The 26842-nt window shown below is 39.7% G+C and overlaps 1 protein-coding gene across 19 annotated transcripts in view; it reads left to right on the forward strand.

The window, feature by feature from the left end:
• Positions 1–6926: 6926 nt before the first annotated feature.
• LOC18434614 (ARM repeat superfamily protein) overlaps positions 6927–26842 on the forward strand; it is a 38665-nt gene continuing 18749 nt past the window's right edge. For 4 of the 19 annotated variants that reach the window (XM_088870012.1, XM_020667360.2, XM_088870014.1 and 1 more), the window contains exons 1-8: positions 6928–8349; positions 22640–22738; positions 22942–23172; positions 23360–23479; positions 24384–24467; positions 24682–24741; positions 26253–26314; positions 26519–26575. In XM_088870012.1, coding sequence (XP_088726138.1) covers positions 8134–8349; positions 22640–22738; positions 22942–23172; positions 23360–23479; positions 24384–24467; positions 24682–24741; positions 26253–26314; positions 26519–26575 — 929 coding nt within the window. In that variant the 5' untranslated portion in view covers positions 6928–8133. Of the gene's footprint in view, positions 8350–22639; positions 22739–22941; positions 23173–23359; positions 23480–24383; positions 24468–24681; positions 24742–25076; positions 25209–26252; positions 26315–26518; positions 26576–26842 lie in introns of those variants that run through there. The other 15 variants (XM_088870007.1, XM_088870010.1, XM_088870013.1 and 12 more) reach the window with 9 other exon arrangements.

The raw sequence follows: 26842 nt of genomic DNA on the forward strand, positions 1-26842 counted from the left end.
AAGAGTTCGCTTTTAAAATTCCTCTCGCTTATGTAACTCCTCAAGAATTTGGTAAAAAAAAAGAAAAATTGAAATTAATTTTGTTCCAAGTTTGGAACTTTGAACCTGGGCATTTGGGTTATTTGAATAATTTGGTCCATCTACGTCACATGAGCCACAAGACTTAAATATCATCATTTGTTCTTAGTATCAAACTTTGAGCAAAACATGTTTTGAGTCTTGAATCCAATAACAAACAAGGGTTTAAGTTATGGATTATCTACAGATCATTCATCACTTATATATAGAGGTCATGATTATTCTCACTTATTAGATGTCCAATTATATGACTTGCGGTGAGTCACAAAGTCTTATAATTTTATTTTTTTTGAACTTTATGTTTATTCAATGATACTTTTACAACCACTCGTTTAGAAATTTAAGGGACAAGAATGATTGTTACCTTCATATATAATAGATAAAAGAAAATATAAAATGATATTATTTACCTTTAGTACAAAATGGTCAAAATTAATCTTTGACCATTAAATTTGAAATTGGGCATTTATTCTATTGACCAAACGCAAAGTTCAAAATAAATTAAAAAGTAACATGTTGCAAGTATTTTATTTGATTAACCACCTCATTGATTATAAGATATCTTTGTAGTATAGTAATATTTTCCCTAAAGCAGAAAGAAGACAACCAAAGACTATTAGATTAGACAAAGCTTCAGCATGGGAATAAAACACTAAAAAAACATTTGGAGTATTATTCAATAGGGGCCACCGCCACCCGTGCAACTTGGCCCTAAAAGATTAGGGTTTGGGCTACAAAATGGAGCCCAAGGGCCTAGCCATAGCCGGGAAAAAAATGGCCTAAAGGTAGGGCCAGAGCAAGTTTAGGTTAAGCATGGCTGGTTTGGCCTGGCCTAGCCCTCATTGTTTTTTTTTTTATTATTTGGCCTAGGCCAGCCCTAATAGGCTAGGGGCGGGCATATAGGGGTTAGGGCCAAGGATAGATAGGTCCAAGGCACAGCCGTTTGCCAACCCTAAGATTTAAACTAAAAAGATAAAGCATAACCTCATTCCCTCATCTACATCAACAAATAGTAAAATACATTTTCTCTAAGCCAAATCCAAGAAAAAAAAAATCCTATGCAGCTTTTTCAATCAACTTAGAAAAACAATTCGTTTTTTTACTATTTGGTGAATCATATTTGCAAAATCTTTAAAAATTTGAATCTTTCCAAAGTTAAATTTAGATCCAAACTTCAATTTTGGATGTATAAATTTCATGAGAGTAACAAAGCTCTCAATATTCTCAACCCCCTCCCTTAAAATAAAAGTAAAAAAAAAAAAATTGTTCAAAGGAGCTCTAGCATCATTAAAAATTCGATTCCCAACTCAAATCAACCTAAAAAGGGAATGCAAAGTAACACTTTAGGGAAAATATAATAAAACATTTCAAAGTAGTGTTTGAATTTTAATTTTTTTTTTTTACAAATCCAAGTTACTTGAAATTTAGGCATGTGTTCTTCTCATCAAACCGCACCTAATAAAAATATAAAAAATATTCCGCAAAACCCAAATTGATCAAAATACCCCGAAAAATTTACGAGAGTATTTTGGTCAATTTTTTCATGTAAAATATTTTGTGGATATTTTTTGAAGATTCACCTATTTTTTATGAATACACATTTAAAACTTCAAATGATTTGGATATGTAGAAAAAAAATTTAAAATTCAAACATTATCGGGCATCTGTGATCATTAGAGCAACCCAGATTCAATCTGAGCCGTTAGGCTCATTTTTACTTGTGAGCCCATTGGCTCATAGGATAATTTTCCTATATATATATATGGAAAAAGCTAACACTAGTTGGCCAGCTATAATGAATAGTACTATAGGTGGAATGAGAACCGTTAGATCTTCATCATATGGTTCAGAATGCATATCACTCTTCTAATTTTAATTATTTTCTATAAATTGGATTGTAATGAAATTTTGGACATCTGTACTAAAAAATAGGGTGCACAAATAAAAAAATATAGAAAATATTTCTCAGAATATTAAATAACCGAAATACCCCTGAAAAATGATAAGGGTATTTTGGTCATTTTAAATTACTGAAAATATTTTTTTTATATTTTTCTATGGTGCACAATAGTATTAGGTATATATACCTAAAATTTCATATTAATTATATTTATATAAAAAAAACTTAAAATTTAAAAAGTAATGTGCATTCTGAACAACATGATGAAGATCTGACGGCTCCCATTCCACCTATATACTATTCATTATAGCTGGCCAGCTGTTGTAAGGTTTACTATATATATATATATATATATATATATATATATATATATATATATATATATATATATATATATATATATATAGGAAGTGGATTCTGTGCACCCACTAGTTGACTGCTACAGTAAATGCCAATGGCCCAGATTGAATCTAGGCCAATCTGGCGGTCACGACCTTTTTTGTGTTTAAATTTTAATTTTTTTTCTATAAATTGAAATCACTTGAAATTTTAGGTGTATATTCTTCTCATCAAGGTGCACCTAATAAAAATATAAAAAAGGAACATGAAAAAATGACCAAAATACCCCTGAAACTTTACAGGGGTATTTTGGTCAATTTTTTCTTGTAATTTTTTTTTTTTATATATTTTTTCAAGATTCACTTTTTTTATGTACACGCACTCCAAATTTTAGATCAATCTGATTTAGAGAAAAAAATTTAAATTCAAATACTACTGGATATTCGAGATCGTCACATCGGCCCATATTCAATCTGGGCCGTTGCCGTTTACTGTTGCAGTACGCCCTTGGGCTGATAGGATATTTTTCTATATATATATATATATATATATAAGTATTTACCCATTAGCTAACAACTACAGTGTCAGCCCATGACAATGATTGAATTTGGGCCAATATAACGGTTATGACTTTATTTTGTAATATAATTTTAATATTTTCTACAAATCCAAAACAAATGAAGTTTTAGGCGTTAATTTTTCTCATCAAGGTGCACCTAATAAAAATATTATAAAATAATTTGCACTCAATAAATTGATCAAAATACCCCTAAAATATTTTTTAAGGTATTTTGGCCAATTTATTTTTTTTATATTTTTATTAGATTCTTCTATTTTTAAAGAATATACGCTCCAAATTTTAAGTAATTTAAATTTTTATAAAAAAATATTAAAATTAAAATACAAAATGGGGTTATGACCGTCAGATCGGCCCAGATTCAATATGAACCGTTGGGCTAACACTATAGTTATTAGCTAGTGGGCTAACCTCAGCTTTTCCTTACTTAATATACTTAATATTTTTGGACACTTAATGTCACACCCCAAGAATTTACAATACTGTTATTCCTGAGATGTGACAGACAAAACATATATACATCTATTGATAGGACAAATTTACAGTGGCGAGGTCATACAAAGTAAATAAAGAAAGCTAGCACAACAACAGTATCTTCCAAGGTTGATCTTTACTAGCACTAAAAATGAATCCGCAGTTATCCTGAAAAAATGTTTACCATAGTTTGATGAGTTTGGCTACTCAGTAAGTGATCATCATAATTCTAAAAATAATCATGATTGAAAGATATCAATATTTTCCAAAATGAGATCTATTAACAGAAATGCATCAACAGTTTTACTTTCAATAAATGCATAATTAAGTATAATCCGAATAATTGAAATGCATATAACACTTTAACGGTAGTGCATAATACAAAGGATTTCACAAAATACCCTACTGGCGTCCCAAGTAGGTCACCTATATACCCCATCAGCGTCCTGATGGGTCCACTTAATCCCTATCGGCGTCCCAGATAGGTCCACTTAATCCCTGCAGGTCTACTTATACCTCACCGGCGTACCGGATGAGTCCACTTAATCCCTACCGGCGTCCCAGATAGGTCCACTTATACCTCACCGGCGAACCGGATGAGTCCACTTCCATACTTAAATTATTTATAAATCTCTTTAAACATTTGAAAGCAGCAATATCATGTACTCAACATATCACTGAAATCATTAATATGAATTTCACTTAAACCATTAATAACAGTTACTCTCTATAACATTTCAAAAATAACCAATCAAATATTTTGGGCTCAAATTTAGAAAGGTAGCAGTTTGTAAAGGCATTCTAGCATAATTGCCAATTTAATATGTATAGAAAAACTCTTATAGAAATTCAAGAATACGGAATTATCACAATTTATGGGATATCAATCCACAAATAAACATTTCACAATAATACTATAATCAATTGCAAAAATGTCAATTTTTAAATAATAAGGCAGTCATTTGCACATGAATTTTACAATGTCTAAATATTCAAAACAGTAGAAAGAAATATCACAATTTTACTAAAAGCAGAAATATCACATTTATTTCTAACAATAGACAAGAAAAATAAATAGATTTATTTTTCATAATTTACAGCATTCAAAATTTCTAACATAGATAAAATATCACAATTTTTATTAAAAAGATTATTTTTCAAGATAATGAGGTCACGTGCGCATTAAATATATCGCGCCTAAAATTCATGATAATAAGCAGAAATAATTATTTCATTTCATTTTTAAAAAGAATGGATTATTTTTCGAGACAATGAGGTCACTTACAAACAAAACTTATAAAACAAAGATCCTGGACAGAAATATCACTATTTATTAAAAACAGACTATTTTTCAGGAAGATGATGTCACTTACCTAAAATATTTGAGAGGGAGCTTCCGATAAAAATTCGGCTAGGGAGAGGAGCTCACTGTGTTTCGATCAGAAAGGAAAAGATTTCAAAAGCTTTCTAGGGTGGGAGTCCTCGCCTCTCGTATTTAAACTCTTACGACACCTTATTATAATATTTTATTAAGTGACACCTCATAAACGAGGTGTAACCGTTACAATACCCCTTATATGTCCACTTGACGTGGCAAGGCAGGAGCAAACAAAATAAACTTAATCAAAAGATTTTGAAAATAGTGATAGTCCCTAAGGACCATCATGCTCATATGGATCATCACTTATTAAAAGTTTATTGTCCCGTTTTTTTTTTTTTTTTTGTTTTTGAAAGTTTAGGATTGTTACACTTAATACTTTAACTCCACTATGTAGCAATATTTTTTACTAAGGATATTTTAGATAAATAAATAGGCGTAAAATTGAAATTTTTGATAGAAAGAAGAGTTTTTTTTATAAAAATATTTATCCTACCCCTCCTAATAGTAAAAAGTGCTTTACTAAATATTTTACATTACAACGTATATAAATGTTCAAAAAAAATTGAACCATTTTACATTACCAAATACACAAGTGTTCAAAAAAAAAAATTGAGTGCATTAAGGAGAATACTAACAAAATCCCAATATAAACCTTGTAGAGTTACGATGAATATTGAAGCTCTCCGTACCATAGTTAGCAAGTCGGGGATTATCAATAAATTGGCTCACCATGAAATCGGAAACAAATTATTTTTTATTTTTTTAAAGTCAGATAAAAAATCGGGTAAAAAATATAGATCGGCAAAAATACTTCATGTAAAGAGATCACGAATATATCGGACTAGGCTTAAAAAATCAGAGTAAAAAAATCAGATATATTTAAAATATTAGAAAATTTAAAACTATATATATATATATATATATATATATCTCACTCAGTATAGAAAAATTTAATAGTAGTGAGGAGTAATGCTTTCACTCTATATATATCACTCATTATAAATATGACCTCCATATGAATATAAATTTCAAATATTCAATGTGATATATCTCTAAATAATAAGATGATTATCTATTATATTCGTCAAGATAAATATTGGGTCGATGAATTCAATTTTCATCTTTCTAAAAATAAATTGTCTACCCCATACTTTCTAATTATTGTCTACCCATAACCACCCGAAAAAATACGCACAATATCCATAGCAGGGAACCAGAAAAAGTTTCGGGAGAATAGAAATAAAAATAGAAATAGAAATTTCACAAAACAGGAAAAAGATATTGAACTTTCAAAAAGAAGAAGAAGAGTATATTAATATGAAAGATTTTTTGAAACGATTTTTTAAAATTGTGAAAAAGTCACGTTTTAAACTTCTTCCTGAAAAGATCGCGTATTTTACTGATCTATTGAAAAAGTCACATATTAAATCGATTTACAAAAAAACGCCGTTTTTTTGAAAAAGTCACGATTAAATCAGTGACTTGCTAACTATGCTCCGTACATTGGTGGGAGGTCATATTTGAGCGCTCTCATACACTAGCGGCCAAAGGCCTCGAATCCTATTGGGTTATCGGAATGCCCATTATAATCTAGGGTTATGTGGGTTATGTAAGAGTGCTGAGTACTGTATCATTGTACTTAATAATTTTAGATATTTTATTTTATACATAGAGCATTTTTTAATAAGGGTCTTTTTGATCATTAGGAAGGGAACGATATCATACACATAGTGTGTATTTGGATGATGTCACACCCCTTTTAATTACCAAAAATACTCTTACTAAAAAAAACTCCATATACAAAACAATGGTATATATATATATATTTAAATTATGTTGAGTAAATTAATCCATAATGTGAGTGTGAGCATCCTAACGCACCCTCTAATCTATTATAATATTGGAAAAAGTTTATATAAAGTCTCAACTTTATAGAGAGTACTTAAGAAATTCATTAGTGAGTGTTGTTTTTATGCTAAAAAACCCTCAATTCGGTCACCTAGACGTCGAGATTCATAAACATGAAAAAAAGAGTATTTCTAGCCTTAAAAATAGTTCATCTTCTACTACATTATTTGGACGGGTAATTTTTAAGTTTTTTAAATGTTCATTGTTCCGTTTTATGGTTACCATTTTTTAAACTTTAAATTTTATAATCGGTGGCAACAGTAGATTTTCGTATCATCGCAATGCTTTGTTGCTCCGAAAATGCACTTTCGACGTGGTTTTGAGGCGCACTTACTTTAATAGCACAAGGTTGACACCCTCTACAAACGTCACCCTCATATATCGAGTTTGGCCATCACTTTAAAAGATAAATTACTATTTAAAATTAAAAAAAGTCCTCGTCTGCTATTTTTTTTTAGGGTGAATATATGTAGTCAGAGTCGTTTATTTGCCTTGGTTCGAAGCTCTCTCTCTCTCAAAAGCATTTTTCTCCTATAAAATGGGGTTCTTGTCAGTGATCACCGGATTTTAATTATCGATAGCAGGATTTTAGGCTTTTCGGTGACCGGAAAGTTGCAGCGGTGAAGACTCGCGGCCGAAAAGAGGAGGAAATCGAGTATTTATTGCCGGATATTTTATTCTCAAGAATTATTGTCCGCTACAATGGCGTTTTCCGTACAGAGACAGCCGGATTTTGATTATCGATGTCCGGAAAATGAAGGAATTAAGTGTTTTATTTTGGATGAGAAGTCGCAGTGGTGAAACTCCGGTGAAGAAAAGGCGGAAATCGGCCGTTCCTTGCTGGAGTTTTTGGGCGAGGACCTTTACAGTTCATCGGAGGTAAGGACGAGAGCTTTTTTCTTGCTCTGTTTCTTCACTTCTGGATAATAAGGTGTTACTGCGACTGTGCACTTTGTTTCTGGATCCTGGACAAGACGATTTAGAAAACGTTCAGCCCTGTTTTGTAGCGTTGGGATCGTGAGAAGAAGCTAATAACCGGCGTTTCTTCTACCCGTTTCAGGCCAAATCATTTAAATATTCTGAACTTTACGGCGAATGTTGGGAATTTCCAGCGAACTCTGCTGTATTTGCGTCTTTTACCTAATTTTCATGCTCAATAATAGGGAAACCAGGAATTATTCGCCGTTTCTGGAAGGATCGCTGTAAAAACATGGGATATCGGATCGAAGAGCTTTGATTGTCTCCACTTCATCGTTAATCTGAACTCAGAAGAAGTGCTCGATCTACAAATGCAATGGAGTTTATCGTAGAGCTGGGGCGGTTTTGATAATTTGAAGGAAACTCTGGTCATTTTTGTCTCTATTTGCACCAAGGGGAGACGAAGAGGCTTTCTCGTTTATCCTGGAAGAAATGGAGGCTTCAAAGAAGAGAGAGTAAGGGAAATTTGTTTGATTTAATGGTGGAGGGAGAGGAGGGATGGAGCTTCAAAGGCAAGTTGCAGAGGCCGTACATGTGTTGAATCACGACGTTCAGTCGTGTAACAGAGTTGCCGCTAACCAATGGCTGGTTGAGTTCCAACAAACTGACGCAGCATGGGAAGTAGCCACTTTGATTCTAACCAGGGGCTCCTCCTCCTCACCCTTGCTCAATTTTGAGGTTGAGTTCTTTGCTGCTCAGATTCTCAAGAGGAAGGTCTCTCTCTGTTCTTCGCTTCCTGATTTCAATGTGGAGTCTTAATATTAAGGCATCTCTATCTCTTGCTTTTCCTGCTTTTTTGATTTCAAAATGGAGAAAAGTGCTCGCCCTTTCCCCTCGTCCTTTCTCTCTCTCTCTCTCTCAAGATTCTGTACTTCTTTCCCTACGGTTTCAAACACACACTCTCTCAAGATCCTCTACTTCTTTCCCTACAGTTTCAGTCACCTTTTTACGCCTGCTTGGAGTTAGTTATATGGAAAAACAGCAATTCTCACCCTCACCCTCACCCCCCTCCTTCTCTTCTTCCCCCCTCCTCTTGCTAGTATTCATAGAGGCAGTTTCCATCTGGTTTACTTCATTTTCAGATTGTTTATATGAAAAATTTAATGAAATGAATAATCTCTTAATGGGCAATTTGAATATTTTATGCTTTTGACTGAGGTACTTAAGATTTAAGGTAGGTAATATCCTGGTGATCTCAGTGCGCTTCTGGTCACCTATTTCTTCAACGTCCTCCACATTGCTTTGCTGCCCCTCCATAAATATCATTGTCCTGTTTGAATTTATGAAATATGAAAGTTCAAAATGTTTGTATTCGGAACTTGCTTGAAAACTTGTAGGCCCTGTCGGTGATGCTTCATGGAGAGCAGTGCAACTGTGATGCTTCTTATAGAGTGTAAGATTTAATGGAAACTAATCTGAAAATTTCAATGGATTTCTTCTATATTATGAATCTGAGAGTTTAGACTATATTCGATTTCTTTCTGTATTCAGGAAGACTGTAATTTGCTTGGGCATGATTGCTATAAGGGAGAGATAATGGTATAAATAATGTTTTAAACCCTAACTTGGATCGGGACTCGCCAGGTCCCAAACCCAAGTCCGGGGATTCGACTCCACCAATTCTGTAAGAAAACAACAAATAAAAGCCAAACTAAGGTGGGACTTGGGCGAGTCCCTAGTTTCTAGCTGACCGCTCACAAGTTTCTTGAGCTGAGCCTAGCCGACTCGGGTGAGTCCCAAGTCGGCTTGGCCAGTTTTAAAACACTAGGTGTAAGATATGATTCAATGATCCTTTGGTCTCTAGATTTATTGTCGTCAGCTAAATGGTTCATGGCAGTTTCAATTAGGCAAAAAATAATTACTGAGAAATTCCTGCCATTCTGAAGTATTTCACACGTCTCTACTACTGCAGACCTGATAAAATGTTTCTAGTGGTTAGCATGTTTTTTTTTTTTAAAATGTAGTGGTTATCATTGTTTTGAAATAATGATGCTTGTGTGATGGCTTCTACATTTAGGTTTTCCAAGAATTTTGTTGTGGGGAATGAGTCTCTCATTGTCATGGTCGGGGATGGAAGCTTTGTAGTTGTGTGAGGTTCTGGATTTTATCTGAAGTGAAGGTCATGATTTTGTATTCCCCCCCCCCCCCAACAAAATATAGGGATTTGGAGGAGATATAGAGTGTATATAGTAGAAAATAAGGTAGAGGAGTCAGAGGTTGCCAAGTTGCTCAGCAAGAATTTTATGCTTGAAATGTCTTAGTGGGATGGAGGGGACATATTATTTGAAGGTGTTAGTAATTAAGAAGGGTAGCTCGAGTATCTAGTTTGATTGACACTTGAGATAAGAATTAATTTGATTGTTGTTGGGAGAACATATGTTTGAGTGTTAAGTTTGATGGTTGTTGTGACAATATAAGGCTGGGTGTTTAATGATGAAAGAAGGATGCTAAGTCTTGGTTGTGATTGAGACAGATGTTTGAGAAACATGAGTTTTATCTAGAGATTTTAACATTTATGTGAACCACAACTTAGCATTAACATACCTGTTTCATCACTACATACCCAGCTTTATTTTGTCCCAATAACAAGCGGATTTAACACTCGACATATCTCACACTCAAAATTCAGGAGGGTCCAAAACAAACATAAATGTTTGATTGTTATTGGGACAATATAGGGCAGGATGTTAAGTGATAAAATAGGGATGCTAAGTGATAATGGGTTTGATGCAGAGAACTTGAAGATAAAATAAAAGGGAAAATTTCTCCGTAACCCCCATTTTTAGTACGCATTTCTCAGGAGACCCAAGGATTTAAACTATTTCTTGCGGCATAAAATCTCTATATTTCTATCCTCTAACCCCCTGGACCCCTTTGACCATGTACTATTGACCTAAGCAATTTGTGAAATGACTCTCATTTACCAAATTAACATCTCCGTCTCTCTCTGAACTCCCTCTTTCTCTCTCTCTCTCTGTTAAATATCCAAAGTCAGTTGCAGACACCCTTCTCCCTTTTTTAAGATTTGAGAGCCAAATTCCGCATTCCAATCGGGTACGAGAAAGCTAGATTCACATCAGATTTCCATGGAAGGTGTGCCTTTCCCTTCTCTTCTCCTCCAATTTCTTTTGCGAATCGTGCTTCATTAGAGCCTCTGCTCAATCGAGCTCCTCCTCCTCCAAGCTTTAATGGCATCCCTCCACAAAACCCACAATTTGTTTCTCCAAATTCAGTGCTCAGTCAACCTCCAATCATTGCTCCACCTCCAATTTCCCACTTCCTCTGCAATTGTTTCGGAGCCTTCTTTTCATGGAAATCCTCAACCTGGGGTCTTTGGACAAAACCCACAATTAATTTCTTCAGTTTCAGTCTTCAATCGACCTCCTCATGTTGCCCCCTCCCCCCCCCCCCTCGCTTGTTATAACATCATCTTCTACGGGTTCAAAGCCTTCGTTCCATGGAAATTCACGGGTCGACTAGCCATGGCCCAAGCTTTTGCCCCTCTTGGCCTACCCACCATGACTGATCCGTGATTTCAACCTTCAAGTCCCCTTCCCCCTCAATCTCAGATGCCTTTTGTTCCTTTGGGTCCTCCACTTCAAGGTCTATCAAGCTTCATGGCTCAAAGACCAGTGAACCCACCACCTCCATCGTTTCAAAACCCTACTCTTCAATCTAATGCATCCATTTCTCAGCCATCGATGCTAGAGTTTCAAAAAGCTCGAGGCGGCACCTAGGCGGCTATTGGGGTCCAGGCCGCCCAGCGCCTAGGCGGCCGCTTAGGCAGGCGCCCAGAACCTGGGCGACCTAGTTAAAAAAAAAAAGAAAAGAAAAAAAAGATAGTCTAATTCTGATAATCCATAAGAATTTGATAATTCATAAGACTATCATCTATAAGAATTTGATAATTCATAAGACTATAATCTATAAGAATTTTGATAATCCATAAGGCCATAATCCTAGTTGAAAAAAAAGAAGATAGAAGTCGAGAAGAGAATTTTGATAATCCATAAGACTATAATCCATATTTTCATACAATGCTAAAAGCTTAAAACAGTAAAATCATACAAGCGTACACTGATAGTTTGATACACTGTAGACTGTACACACAAAAGTTAGATAGTAGAACTAGAAACTAGAAAGTAGAAACTAAAAATAAGAAAAAGAAAATATACAAAAATTCAGAAAATATACAGACTACAATCTAGGACACAATAGTCAACACTCAACATCAAGAGTTTTCAGTCATCATCATCATCAGAAGGAATAGGGTAAGCCTCATCATATGCATCAGATTCGAGGCCACCATCATCAGAGTCATCTCCCTCTTCAATATAACGCTCGTCCTCTTCGGTTTCTTCTGAATCTGCATCTTCCTCCTCCTCTTCTTCTACCTCCCTCTTACTAGTATGTGCAGATGATGCTCTAGGAGTTTTGGCTATTCTACCATTTTCTATGTTTTTGTGCTTCCCTGAATTCAAATATTGTATAATCTCCTCCTTGGTAGCCTCAGGAACATTTTTACATGGCGCAACATCCCCCTTAATATTGGGAAGATGTTTTTTAAACCGGTAAATGCCCCCATTAGTGTCCTTTCCACAATAATTACATTTAATATGATTTTTGTCATTCGGATTCGTGTTATAACCATACTTCCAACCTGGATCACCACTTCTAGAAGAACCTGGAGAAGATATGTCCATAGAACAAGGCTCATTTTCATCATTTTCTGGTTATTTTAAATTCAGAAATTGTCTAATCTCATCCCAATTAGCTTCAGGAACATTTTTACAAGAAGCAATATCCCCTTTAATACCAGCAAGATGTTTCTTGAATCGGTTAATACCCCCATTGGTATCTTTTTCACATAAATTACACCTTGTAAAACTTTTATCGTTTGGTTTTGGGTTATACCGCTACTTCCAACCCGGATCACTTCTTCTAGAGAAGTAGAAATAGATCTATTCAAATGACAAAGATTTTGTTCCTGGTTTTATTTTATAGAACTCATATATTACTTAATCTCCTCTTTAATAGCTTCAGGAACATTTTTACAAGGGGCAACATCCCCCTTAATACGGGCAAGATGTTTCTTAAACCGGTTTATACCCTTTTTTGTATCTTTTTCACAATAATTGCATCTAATACAATTTTTGTCATTTGGATTCGAGTTATATCCATATTTTCAACCCGGATCTCCACTGCGACTAGATCATGAAGAAGACATCTCAAAATAAAGCAAGCAATCTAAAAAATAAAGTTTTGCACTTATTTTGATTGCTCGAACTCCAAATTCCCACCTCTGAGATGTTTTTAGGTGCTAAAATAATAAAAAACACCCTGTAATAGGATTATAAAACTACAAAACTAAATCTAATCTATCTGGGTGATGTTTGGATCCGTTTTTCATAACTTTGAGAAACACTTCGATCCAATAAGAATCACAAAATTTAGTTTCTTTGAAGTTTCTTTATCTCTAAAATGGGTTCTTGTGGGTTTAGGTTTCAAATGAACCTAAAACTCATCTTTAAAAGCATTTATGTTTTAAAAAAAAGCAATAAAACAAAAAAAAAAAAAAACTCCGCCTTTAGGAGGGGCACTGAGCGCTCGTCTAGGCGGATTCCGTACCGCCTAGGTGGCCGCCCAGGGATTGCCACGCAAATTGAATGCACTCAAGCCTTTTTGGATCGCTTAAGCGCTGGGCTTTTTGGATCGCCCTGGCCTTTTGGATCGCCTAAGTACTTTTTTGAATACTGGTCGATGCAAGCTTTCTCTGGTCTACTAGCTAGTGCACCAGTTTCGGCGCCCCCAACCTTTCAAGCCACAAGCTGGTGTTTGAGAGAGAGAGAGGTGTGAGAGAGAGAGACGGAGAGGTAACTTGGTAAAAGGGAGTCATTTCACAAATTGTTTAGGTCAATAATATGTGGTCAAAAGGGTCCAGGGGGTTGGAGGATAGAAAAGATAGAGACCCTATGCCTCAAGAAATAGTTTAAATCTTTGGGTCTCTTGAGAAATGGGTGCAAAAGATGGGGGGTACGGAAAAATTTTCTCAAAATAAAAATCAGCAAGAAAACTCACTTAGGGCTCAAGCCTTAGACTTCTTTTTTCCTCAAGACAAGTCTTCTTTTTTGGGAACAGGAATAGATGATTGCCCCTTCAGCCCATCCACAATCCTCTTTTATATGAAAAATTTATTGTTTTGGACCATATTTGTTCGTACAATTAACTTTTGACTAAAAGGTCTTTAAGTATAGCTGAAATTAAACTCCCTAACTTTAATTAAAATGTACAAGAAGTCCGTAAATTCATCATCATCATCATCGTCATCGTCATCAAGGTTTTTTTCCAGCTATTTGGGGTCGATTACATGAATCCTGGTCTGCCATTCTGCTTTATCAAAGACCGTACCCTTTGTGAGGCTATTAGTCCCCAAGTCTTTTGTCACTATTTCGACCATGTCCTTATGGGCCTACCCCTTGCCTTTTTTGAGCCTTCGAAATGAATCAACTCGCACCTCCTAACAAGCATCGTACTGCGTCTGCACGTGGGCAACCCACCTACGTCTACTTTCTCTCGTCTTATCGCCTATGGAGCCACAATGAAGTTCTCTAGAATGTATTAATTTCATATTCTATGCTATTTTGTCTTGCCACTCATCTTTCTCAACATCCTTATCTCTGCTATACTCATCCTATGGTTATGTTGTTTCTTGACCGCCTAACATTCCACCCCATAAAGCAAAGCTGTCTCACAACTGTCCTATAGAGCTTCCCCTTCAGCTTCATTAGTATGCGGCGATCACATAAAATTTTGGTTGCACATCTCCACATCTGCCAACTAGCAATGAAAAAAAGAAAGAAAGTGAAATAGCCCCAAAACAACTAAGAAAACTGTTCAAACTATTTCTTGCTCTTTTTGTTCTTCTTGGAAGCCCACTTAGGGTTTTCATCCTCCAAATATGATCGAGAAGTAGGAGGAATCTATCGCTTCCAAAGAAGATACTCATATCTACTCGTAGCGCTTTGATCGTCATTAGGTTTGAACTTTCAACCCATTACCCCAATGATGTATTTTTCTGTGAGACTGTTATAGCAAACAATACTTATTCAATATTGAAAGATTTTGGTGCTTTAGTTGATGTCAATGGTTGAAAAGGAAAAAGGTCTCTTTTCATCTATTGACCAGGGAGGGGATTGGCATAGTTCATACTTCAAACTATTGTCCTCTCTCATATTTGCAATCTTATGTAATTAATGTTGCTAACAAACATTTTATACAAAGATGAGTCGTCGTCGTCTTGCTTCCTCTCTGCGTCTCTCCCTCCCTCCTCCCCCCCCTCCCCAGCGTCCTCCCTCGCGCCCCCTTCCCCCTTGTAGTTGGAATGACATCTACGACCTTTACCCCAAACCCCCTCCGCCATTGCTCAGGGCTGCTGTTGCTTTTCCCTTTTCCTCGACCCCCACCTTTCTCAGGGCCTCGTTCTCTCAGGTTGCTGCTTCCCATAAGCCCAACACCACCCTCCCCCTGAATCCCCCCATGCAACCACCCGAGATCCCCCCTCTTGCTGTTAGATCTCCCTTTGTCCCCTTTTGCATCTCCGTCCCTCAGGTTGAGGTTGAGGTTGAGGTTGAGAAGACTAAGCCCAAGCTCCTTGCGTCTCTCATTGGGTGCTTTCGTCCAACTTGCCAGATTTTAGAGCCATTGAAAAGGCTGTGCAGAAACATTGGGGGGAGTCTGATCTTAGTTGCAGACGCCTATCCAATGGCGAAATCCTTTTCTCCTTCCCCTCATCTAAAGGTGCTCTCCTCGCGCTTCAGGGGATGGATACTTTCACCTTCTTTGGAGCACGGTGCTTTCTGCGGGCCTGGTCGCCTTTGGAAGGGTCTTTCAAAAAACAGAGAGTGTGGCTTATCTTTCAACACATCCTGCTTCATGCCTGGTCCCCTGCAACCTTCCGGAGCCTCGCCGCTGGGTGCGGGTCCCTTGTCTCTATTCATTGGATTTCTATCGAAACCCTCCCACTGGGTTCTATTCATGTCCTCGTCGAACTGCTGGATCCCAAAACCCTTCCCAAAGTTTTGGGGTTAGAGGTTAGCGACCTCTACTACCCCATTTCCATCTCTTGGTCTCCGGTCTCCCCCCCTCCCCCTCATTTTCTCCACAATGAGCCTTCGGCTGCTCCCTTGGCTGCCCAACCGACCTCTTGGACTCTGGTAGCTAAGAAAGCCCTCCTGTGTAACAGGCGTCATTGGCCCCCTGATTTGGCCGTGGTTAAAGGTAGCCACCTTCTCCCTCAGCTCCCTCGCCTTTCGTCCTCGCCTCTCCCTCCCTACCCGAAGTGCCTAGTGCAGGCCCCCCTGGTCCCGTCTTCCCCTCTTTCCCCCTCTTTCTGTCGTCGACCCGGAAAGGAGACCCGAGGTGGGTCACCAACCATCTCGGGCTCTCCCTCGGACCCGGGCCCGTCGTTTTCGAAATCCCCTCCGCCTTCGCCTGCACCTCCTCTGCAACCGCCCTCCCTCCATCCTCTCCAGTCGAATGCGTGGCAACCTCCTGAGCCACGCTCTGCCCTGCTGTCTCTTTCCGCTGCTCCTCCTGCCCACGCGTCGCAGGAACCTTCATTCAGCCCACCAACATGTCCTGACGCTCCTCTATTAGTGCCGTCGACCTATGCCACTTGTCACCCTGTCCTCATCTTGCTGTCCTTCCCTCACCTACCCCATCCTCATCCCCTCGTCCTTCTTGTGACGTGGCATCTTCCCTCGCCCTTGAGCTCTCCTCCTTTCGAGCTCTAGGCCCTTCTTTGTTTGTCGAGGACGGCCCGACAAATTATTTGCTAGCTTTTGACTCGGCCCCCCCCCTTGAACCCTTTCATCCCTTCTGCCTCTTCGACTACCCTTGTGTTTCACTCGTGCCCCCTTCCCATGTGTCCGTGTGGTTCCCCTCCTGGTGTCTTTTTAAGGTCTTTTGACATGTTATCCAAGGTTACCGCCACGACGCTACCTGCTCCCTTTGATGTGTCGATGCATTACTCCCCCCCCCCTGTCGACCGTTCTGCCTACTGTCCTTTGCTCTCCCCTGGGCCTTGAAGAGACCTCCCCCCCTGTCCTCTCGGTTGTCCATCCTCCTGCCTCCTTTCCACCATTGAGAGCCGCCATTGATGGCCTCGAGCCGCCCATCTCTGCCCCCTCTCTTCTCTTGAGCATCGCGTGGCTTCCTCAGGATGCCGGCGGACCGACCTCATCCCTTCTTCCTCCTCTTTTCTCTATTCTCTCTCCCCCTTGGTTTCCTTTTTTGCCTGCCGGCGCTAGCCATTCTCTCCCCCTTGGGTGTCTTCCCTCCCTTTCTCAGCCCCCCTCCATCCGTTGCAGCTGCCCGACACGCTCCACCCCCATCCAACCATTTTTTCGATGGATCCTTTCCCCCCATATTGGGACTCAGATCTCTCTCATCCCTCTCTCGACTATTACCCCTCCCCAAGCCTTATCCCTAGTATTGTTAGGGTCCATTGGGTGCACTCCTCCCACCATTGTCTTGGGCCTTTTTGTCTCTCTCACTACTCCGTTTTTGTCTCCCACCTTCTTACCTACTTCCCCCTGCCCTCCTCTCCTCCTCTGTTCCCTTTCCCCCCTCTCCTCCTCTTTCCCCTATCAGCGGCCCCCCGCCCTGCCTAGGTCCTTCCTGCAGTCGTCCTTCCTCAACCCTCCTCCTGTCTCCCCCCTTCCTTCCTATCTCTCTCTTTCCTCAACCCTCCTCCTGTCTCCCCCCTTCCTTCCTATCTCTCTCTGACCCTTGTGTCTTCCCCCTTACCCCCTTCTCCTTCCTCCCCTCCTTCTTCCTCCTTTGTTTGGGTCCCCTCCCCTGCTCCACTTAGTGTGCTCCCTCCCCTCTCCTTGGACCTTTACCCTTCTGTCTCCCTCCCCTTCCCTTTTAACCTTTCAGCAGGAGGAAGACCAGGGTGCTTCAGAGGAGCCCATCTCTGCCCCCTCGCTCAGTGACGTCGATGGGGGGGGTTGATGGGGACGGGCTCTCTACCCCAGCAAATGCTGTCGCAACGCCCATCTCTCCCCCCTTGGTGGGTCCAGCTCATGAGGGGGTCGACGGGGATGGGCCAGACCGAGACCTAGCAAGGATGAAAGAGATCTACCGTGTGATGGGTTTCCTGCACGATGGCCATGAAGGACCGGCGCACCGCTTCATGCTTGCCGATCCCCATAGCTGTATGGAGGTGGGTTTCAAAGGAAAGAGGGAGCTCCTAAACCTCTTTTCTTCATTGTCTGACCAGGGGCCGTCCTCTGTCGAAGGGTCCCTTCTCTCCCCTCTTCACAGCTCTTTGAGGCGTTCACCCAGAATAGCCTCTCTCCTCAACTCTTCCTCGTCTCCATGAAGGTTGTCTCCTGGAATATCAAAGGCCTGGGTCACCCTAAGAAAAAGAACGCCATTAAGGACCTGTCCTCCAAACACTGCCCTCTCATTTTAGCCATTACTGAAACAAAGAGCCCTGAACCCTCCCTTCTCCAAGTCTGTCAGATTTGGGGTAGACAACCTTGCCAGTGGGTAGCTCTACCCGCAGTAGGTGCTTCAGGGGGAATCTGGGTTATTTGGGAACCCACTGATCACACCCTTGTCTCCTCCCATGTTGGGGAGTTCTCAGTAACCATTATGTTGTTCAGAGTCTCTGATGGCCTAAAATGGAAATTCACGGCCATTTATGGCCACTGCTCTTCGACTGGTAGACTGCGGCTCGGGTCTTACGAACGTAACTCCACCTCACGTTATCTCTCAGGGGATGGTAGAGTTTTCTGACTTTATCACAAATAACGACTTGCTTGACATCCCCCTCCAAGGCAACTGGTTTGCTTGGTCCAGTCACTCTTCCCAACCTTCTCTTTCCAAATTGGATAGGTTTTTGTTTTCCCTAGACTGGGAAGAAAAGTTCCCTGGTTCCCTTGCCGTCACCCTGCTTAAACCTATCTCTGATCATTGCCCCATCCTTTTGTCTACCTTAGCGGTAGATAGGGGTCGTAAACCTTTCAGATTCGAGTTGGTCTGGATGGAAGATAAGTCCCTCTCCACTCTGATGCCTACCTGGTGGACTGTTAGCGGGATAGCAGGTTTCAGATTACAGTAAAAAATTCAACTCCTCAAGGCTGCTCTCAAGCCCTGGAGTAGGTCTGTTTTGGGGAATTTTAACCTAATCAACGCGGAACTCCTTAAGACTCTACAAGAACTAGATAGCCTAGAAGAATCTCGTCCCCTGTCTCTCCCTGAAACGAACCTCAGAACCCAATCTAAGCTTAATTACCTCTCCACTCTGAAAAAGGAAGAGATTTATTGGTACCAGAGGTCTAGGGTCAACTGGCTTAAAACAAGCGACCACAATACCCGCTTCTTCCACATGATTGCTAACTGTCGTAGGAGAGACAATACAATCTCAACCATCAAAGTTAACAATTGTTTCCTGGAACGGCCGACAGAGAATGAATCTACAATCATCACTTATTTTCAGAACCTTTACACTGCTCCCTCTGACCTTAAACCTTCTATGACTGACCTGGATTTCTTGACCCTCTCTGATGAACAAGCCTTGTGGTTAGAGCGTCCTTTCCTCAAAGAGGAAATTCTTAAATCTCTGGATGACCTTGCTAAAGACAAAGCTCCCGGGCCGAACGGGTTTTCGGTGGCCCCCTTTAAGACTTTTTGGGAGACTTTTTGGTCGGATTTTTTGAGCTTCTTCACTGAATTCTTTCAGCGAGGGATTCTCAACAAATCCATCAATGCTACTTTCATCGCCCTGGTCCCTAAGGTCGAAGGGGCAGAGGAACTTAAGGATTTTCGTCCCATAAGTTTGCTCAACTCCTCCTATAAAATTCTTTCTAAGGTTTTGGCCTCTCGTCTTCAGTAGGTCTTGCCTTCAGTCATCTCCCCCTTGCAGACGGCCTTTATCAATAATAGACAAATCCTTGATGGGGTCTTGATAGCAAACAAATGCATTCACTCGAGACACATAGCCAATAATCCCGTTCTCATTTTTAAGATTGACTGGGAGAAGGCCTAAAACCATGTCGACTGGTCGGTTTTGAATGAGAATATGGACCGTATGGGCTTTCGAAACTGCTGGCGAAAGTGGATGAGGGAGTGTTTTTCTCACCCAAGTTTCTCTATCCTTATCAATGGTACTCCCAAAGGGTACTTCCAGTCCTCGAGAGGCCTGCAGCAAGGGGATCCACTTTCCCCCTTCCTTTTTGCAATCTCAGCCGAGGTTTTTAGTGGATCCCTCGGTCGGCTTTACCATGCTAAGCTTCTTTCTGGCTTTGGATCCTCAAGAAGAGGGCCCACTGTGTCGCATCTGCAATATGCAGATGACACCTTGGTCTTCCTTGATGCCTCTCCTTCGGAGGCAGAAAACCTCAGAATCTACCTTAAGTGTTTCCAGAGGGCCACTGGATTCAAGGTCAACATGGCGAAATAAAAAATGATGGGTATCTCTATCACCACCAATCTTATTAGAGACCTTCTTCTTGAATGGGAATGCAAGGTGGAGGACCTTCCAACCTCATTCCTGGGCCTCCCCCTAGGACTTCGAAAACCCAAAAAGAACCATTGGTCCCACGTTATAGATAAGGTTGACAGAAGGATGGCTGGTTGGAAAGGGTGGTATCTGTCTCAAGCAGGTAGAACCACCCTTATCAAAGCAACTCTAACCAATGCGTCGGTATATATGATGTCCCTTTTTCAAATTCCGGCCTCGGTGGCTAACCGCCTTGATCAGCCATGAGGAACTTCCTCTGGTCGGGACAAGCTGATAAAAGCAAATTTCATCTCATCACTTGGGACAAGGCTCTTTTACCCAAAAATCAAGGGGGGCTGGGAATTAGAAACTTGAGAAAACATAACATTGCCCTTTGAGGAAAATGGTGGTGGCGTTTGGGCACCCAATCTAATTCTCTTTGGGCTCAGGTCCTTCGGTACAAAGTATAATATTCCAGTCTAGTCTTGGGTCCCAGAGACCAAACCTCGGTCTAATGCTTCAGGGGTGTGGAGGTCCCTAACAGCATCCCTTGAATTATTCAGGAAACACATTAGACAATGTCCAAGAGATGGTACTAGAGTGAGATTTTGGACTGACATTTGGATAGGTCATACCCCCTTAAAGGAAACCTATCCTTCGCTATTCTCAGTCGCGATGAATAGAGATGCAACTATGGAGGATGAGTTCAGAGTCGAAGGAGGCAGAAGACGTTGACATCCCTCTTTTAGAAGGAACCTTTCTGAGGGGGAATCTCATCAATTCCTCTCCCTATTGTCTTTGCTCTACAACACTTTTATCCTGGTCCAGGGAAGGGACAAGTTGGTATGGTCCCTTGCCCCTTCAGGGGATTTTACTGTGACTTCCTTCTACAGGTGGCTCATCCAACCCCCCGCTTTCCCCCTCAACTCGACTTCTATCCTTGCACAAGTTTGGCTGACCATTGCACCTCCAAAGGTGCAAACTTTTAATTGAATCGCAGGGTCAAACAGGGCACTCACAGTGGATCACCTGCAAAGGAAAGGTATTCCTATCCCTAGTAGGTGCATCATGTGTTTGTGCCAAGAGGAATCCAATAATCACCTGTTTCTGCATTGTAATGTGGCCCATGAGATTTGGAGTCTAGTTCTACAACTGTTTGGGGTGCTTTGGGTTTTACCTCCAACGGTAAAAGACCTCTTCGCTTTGAATCTGGCTGCACATTGGCCGAAGGCGGGCAGAATCTACTTTGGCAGCAACAATCCGGACCATTTGGAAAGAAAGAAATGGGCGTATTTTTCGGGGACAGGTATTCCCTGGTCCTTCGCTCTTCTTGAAGGTTACATCCTTAGTGACCTTCTGGGCGGCAAACCACCCATGGTTCAAGGGCATTCCTATGGACTCTTTCAGCTAGAATTGGGAGCATATTTTATTCCACAACCCGAAGAAAAACAAAGTTAAATCAGTTTGGATTGCTCCTCCCCAAGGAGCAATCAAACTTAATTTTGACGGTTGCTCTTTAGGCAATCCTGGCCACGCAGGTGCGGGAGGGGTCTTTAGAGATCATCTTCAAAACATCCTCTTCTCCTACTCTGAATACCTTGGTGTCTATGTTTCGCACTTTACCGAATCAATGGCTCTCCTTAGAGGCATTCAGAACTTCGATCGGTCTTGGGGACATACTCTCTTAGTGGAGGGTGATGCTAGGAACATTCTCTCTTGGGCATCCAAGTCTGGTACCTTGTGCCCATTTATGATGAAATTGAACATCTTTGCAGGGATATGCCAATCTTATGGATTCCTATCTTCAAGGACGTCGAACGGGTTCGCTGATCTACTAGCTAAGGACGGAGCCATGGCCTGTGTAACGGTTCGTTTTTGGAATGGGCACAAAGCTTGCACTTTACTTGAACCCCTTCTGGACTTACTCTGTCAGTCGTGTTTGCATCTTTTTTGTACATCTACAGTATACTTTGTAAGGGGATAATCTTATAACCCCATTTTGTATAAACGGTCTGTTGACCTATTCTTTTTTACCAGGAGTCCTAGGTGTTAGGTACTCTTGGACTATACTTCATATCTCGTATCTTTCTTTTATTATCAATACAATTATTAACAGTTATCAAAAAAAAAAAAACAAACATTTTATACATTACAAATTTAGAATGGTTTTGTATCTACTTGATACACTCGCCAAATTATGGAAATTAAACTAGGTTGAACAATCATACAGGCAGGTCATAAGTTGCATCATCTTCACTAGTCCTGTTACGACTGTCATGTCAATCTCCTCTAGGCTTGGTAGACCACATAGATTTCCTTTTTGATGTCTTTTTATGTAAACTCTGGAATTATATTGATTTTCACATGCACATTTATTATTTGTTGGTCAGGGTATTACTGTCACCTATATCCTTTGTCATTTTTACGTTGCTCACGGTCTGTCTTATCATTGTCTATAAGCATCTCATATTTGCTCAATAACTGTTACTTGTACAGATCCAAAACGATGGATGTTATTTGCAATTAGGGGCTAAAGATGCTTTACTAAATGCTCTTCTGCTAGCTGCACAAAGATTTAGCTTGGGTCCTCCTCAGGTAACAGTGTTTTGATTCTGTTTAATAAGTGTAAATTGTAATGACTTTTTCAATACAGAACTTGTAATTCTGTTTTTATTTGGTTATGTGGTGATGTCATCATCTTAGGTTACAAAGTTTTGTATTATTGTTTTTGTGCATGTGCTCATGCATGTGTGTGTTTTAGCAATTCTGTGTATTGACAGGAAATCTTTCTTTAACAGCTCTTGACACAAATCTGTCTTGCACTGTCAGCCCTTGTTCTTCGTGCAGTAGAACTTGAAAATCCTATTGAGCGACTATTTTCAAGTTTATACAAATTACAGGGGCAGGACAGCGGTAATATTGCAGTACTAGAGATGCTAACTGTATTACCTGAAGAAGTTATTGACGACCAAAACAAAAATCACAATTTGGGTTTGGGCCCGACTTACAAATGGCGATTTGCTCAAGAGGTGTGGCCATTTTGACCTAGAAATTTGTCATTTACTTTATTGATAGCTGTTGAACCCTGTTTCTGCCTTACAACTATTTGCTTTGCACATCTTTTATCTCATTATAAGATGGGTAGGCTGTCTCTCATTTATGCATATGGAAATGTTGTCTTGCTTTCATGTTGAATGTGTTCAACCTTTTGAACAGCTTCTGTCTCATACCCCCAAGGTTCTTGAGTTCCTGCTACATCAATCTAATCGAAGGGTTGAGGATGTTAACCAACTCCATGAAAGGAACCGGAGAGTTCTGCGATGCCTGTTGAGCTGGGTAAGACTTCTACTTCATGCTTTTATGGTCTGCCTTATTTATACTTAGTATGTCACACACACATACAATTTCCTTAGGATAAATTACTCGTTCCTTTGTTATCATTTAAAATTTGTGTATATTTTTGAGCTGTAACAAAGAATTGGTGTTCTTCCAAAAAACAGTGTATGTATGTATCCTTTTTTGGATGCATTTTTTTTTTTCGACGCTTGCCATGGATATATCCTGCATCATACTGACATAATACTTGCTCTGAGTGAAGATATGGAGATGAACACTTTCCTGTATCATTTATTGCAAATCTTCATATCTAACAATTGATGAAAACCTCTTTGTCCTGGTTTACGGGCATATTCTACAGGGCCTTTGTGGGGTATTGCATCTCCTAATAATTTTGTTACTTCTGGTTCAAATATTAGGTTGGTCCTTTATATGTGTGACGTGTCCATACAGGTAATTTGGTCAACGCTAAATGATGTATCAGCAAATAAGGGATTTATTCCCTGAACACAATAATTGATATCCATTGTTAACATTATCTGATTCATGTCCCAAAGTTAACAGAGTATTGGAACATGGCTCAGAACCCAGAGCTTCCTTGATTTTTACATCTACTTGTGAGTCTCAAGAATGCTTGTGAGCAACTCTCTTTCTTCTTATTTCATATTGCCTCAATTCCTCCTGCTATGTTGTATGTGTCTATGTGGAGGAGTTTGCGAATGTAGATAACGTTCTTCTGTTCTTCCTATTCATAGCCTATCACTTGTGTAACTTTTCACTAGTGACTTGGTAATCTAGTTGGATTAGGTTAGTGGCATGCCCATACACTTGTACAAATTATTTTCATTTCTTTTTAGACAGTTCATTGTTTATATACTTAACATGGTAATGAATTGATAAACAGGTTCGTGCTGGGTGTTTCTCAGAGATTCCAGCATCCTCTCTTCCAATGCATCCTCTTCTCAATTTTGTTTACAGCTCTTTACAGGTAATTGTCATCTTTGTCATGTTGTTAAGTTTGTACACCAACTTTGTCTGATGAAGTGGTCTAATTTATAACCCAAGGTTTAGACGTTAAATGTTTGTCTTTTCCTGTTTTGACAATAAACTTGTAGATATTCTTGAGATTGTGTTGTATATGGTGCTGATCCAAGCATGATGAGTGATGACAAGTTCTTTCATATACTTTACTTTTGGCATAGGTTCTGCCGTCATTTGATCTGGCCATTGAAGTTCTTATGGAGCTTGTGAGTCGGCATGAGGTATGGGTTGTTGGTACATGGTTTCTTGGTGCCATGGATTTGTTAGCCTTATGAGTAGTTCCTTAGAATACTTTCTGTGGAGCAACTATTTTTGCAATGGACAGATTTGCCAGTACTGCTGTTAATGAGAAAAGTAAAACAGTGGTGTTCAAAACCTTTATTTTCAATCCATGTGCAGTTGATTAAAAATGGGAACTGTTGTTTAATATTTAGAGCCTTTCTTCTTGCTCAGTTGTCGGTTATCATGAAACTTGCACATCCCTTTTTTTTTCTAGTTTTCGAAAATGTATGGCCTTTCTCCAGAGTCTTATGAGTTTTCCTTTTTATGGCTTAAGCAGGGTATTCCTCAAGTTTTGCTATCTAGAGTGCCATCTTTCAAAGAACTACTTCTCCTACCTGCTCTTAGTAGTGGAGATGAGAAAGTAATTGGAGGTCTTGCATGCTTGATGGCAGAACTTGGGCAAGCTGTAAGTATTTTGTTAATGTTGCGTTGTAGATTTCAGTAACTTATAAAAGGAATAACTTCCATTCAGAGTTAAAGAAAAAGTTGTACACCAACTCATATCTATCTAGAAACTTTTGTGTGGGGAACCAGAAACTATCTTCCAAGTCCCAACATGCGAAACCACTCCCTCTCATGTAATTGATGTGCTTTCCATTTGGAGTGGAGTGGAGATAGAAGGGAAACACCTCTTAAAATTGTCATGCCCTGTGAGATTGAAGTGGTCCACTCCATGGATGCACACATGCTGTTCTTTGCCCTGGAAGTCACCATTGGATGGAAGCACCCTACTGGACATGATTTTAGACCTCCCTCATTTTAGTAATGTTCTCCCTCCAAGGCTGCTTTCTTCCCTTGTCTAGTTTGGTCCTAAACCTCATCCTCTACCCTCGACCTGAGGTCATCTTCCTGTCCATAACTCTCCTGTTGCAATGGTTGTACTATTCTACAAGTTCCTTCTCTGTGATCTCGGAAACTGAGTGTCTACAGATTTCATGCCTCATTCCTATAGGCACATCTCCAACTTCAACATCTCTCCTTCTCCTTACCTCCCAGGGTTTCAGTAGGACTTCCCCAATCCCATACCCTACTCAACCAGGCTTCAGAAACCAAGTGCATACCTCTCTTGTTCCATCATTCAATGTCCTTAGTTCCTCATGGAGCTCCTTGCCTCCACTTTCAGGAAGATGACCCATGGTCAGTTGGGTTTCATGTGCTGAACTTTTTGTAATTTGCTTCCTGACTCGTACTCTATTTCATGATGAGCTAGATTTGCTTGTTGATTTTAATATTAAAGATCCATTTGAAATTCATCTCTCTTCTGCTGTAGCATTAGTGTTTTTGCTTTAACATTATCATCATCAGTCACTGACAAACCATGAATGTTCTTGGGCTTGGTTTCTATAAGAGGATTTGTGGGTCTCATCAGTAGTCTTGGATATGTCTCACATCAAATGGAAATGTCCTTCAACTTCACAGATGAATGTTGCTTTGGGTTGTAATGTGTCAGGCACCCGCTTTGATTGCAGAGGCAAGTCCTGAAGCACTTGTGCTTGCAGATGCAGTTTTAAGGTGGCATATACATTCTTCGTTATTACAATATCAATTTCTTAGTATGCCATCTTATGTATTTTAACTTTCACCTTTCTTAAGGAAAAAATCGATCAATAATCACGCTTTTTATCTGCTCAAATTCATCAATTACCCTGCGCCTCGCAACTCTTGAATGCACTGCCTTTGTACTAACTACCAAGTATTCCCTGCTACACTGAACAGTTGTGTTGCTTTTCCAAGTGAGGACTGGGAGATTTCAGACTCGACATTACAGTTTTGGTAATGATTCTCTGACTTTACTTCCATCGTTATTCATGATAACAGTGTTTATTAGATTTCTGTTATTCATTGTTGAAGATAAGTTTGTTGTTTTTTGACGTAACATTTTGAGTCAAATGCTGTAATAAACCAAGGGTAACCATGGATTTGGACACAAAGTTTTGGTAAAGATGCATAAATGCATTCCTTCTGTAAACTGGTAGTCAAATCAAGAAAATTTCCTGTTAAGTACATCTAGTTATCATACATAATTTTAAATTATCATAC

The sequence above is a fragment of the Amborella trichopoda genome, chromosome 6 (assembly GCF_054954075.1).
Source record: "Amborella trichopoda isolate Santa Cruz 75 chromosome 6, AtrichopodaSantaCruz75HAP2 v2.0, whole genome shotgun sequence".
In the NCBI taxonomy this organism is placed as follows: domain Eukaryota; kingdom Viridiplantae; phylum Streptophyta; class Magnoliopsida; order Amborellales; family Amborellaceae; genus Amborella; species Amborella trichopoda.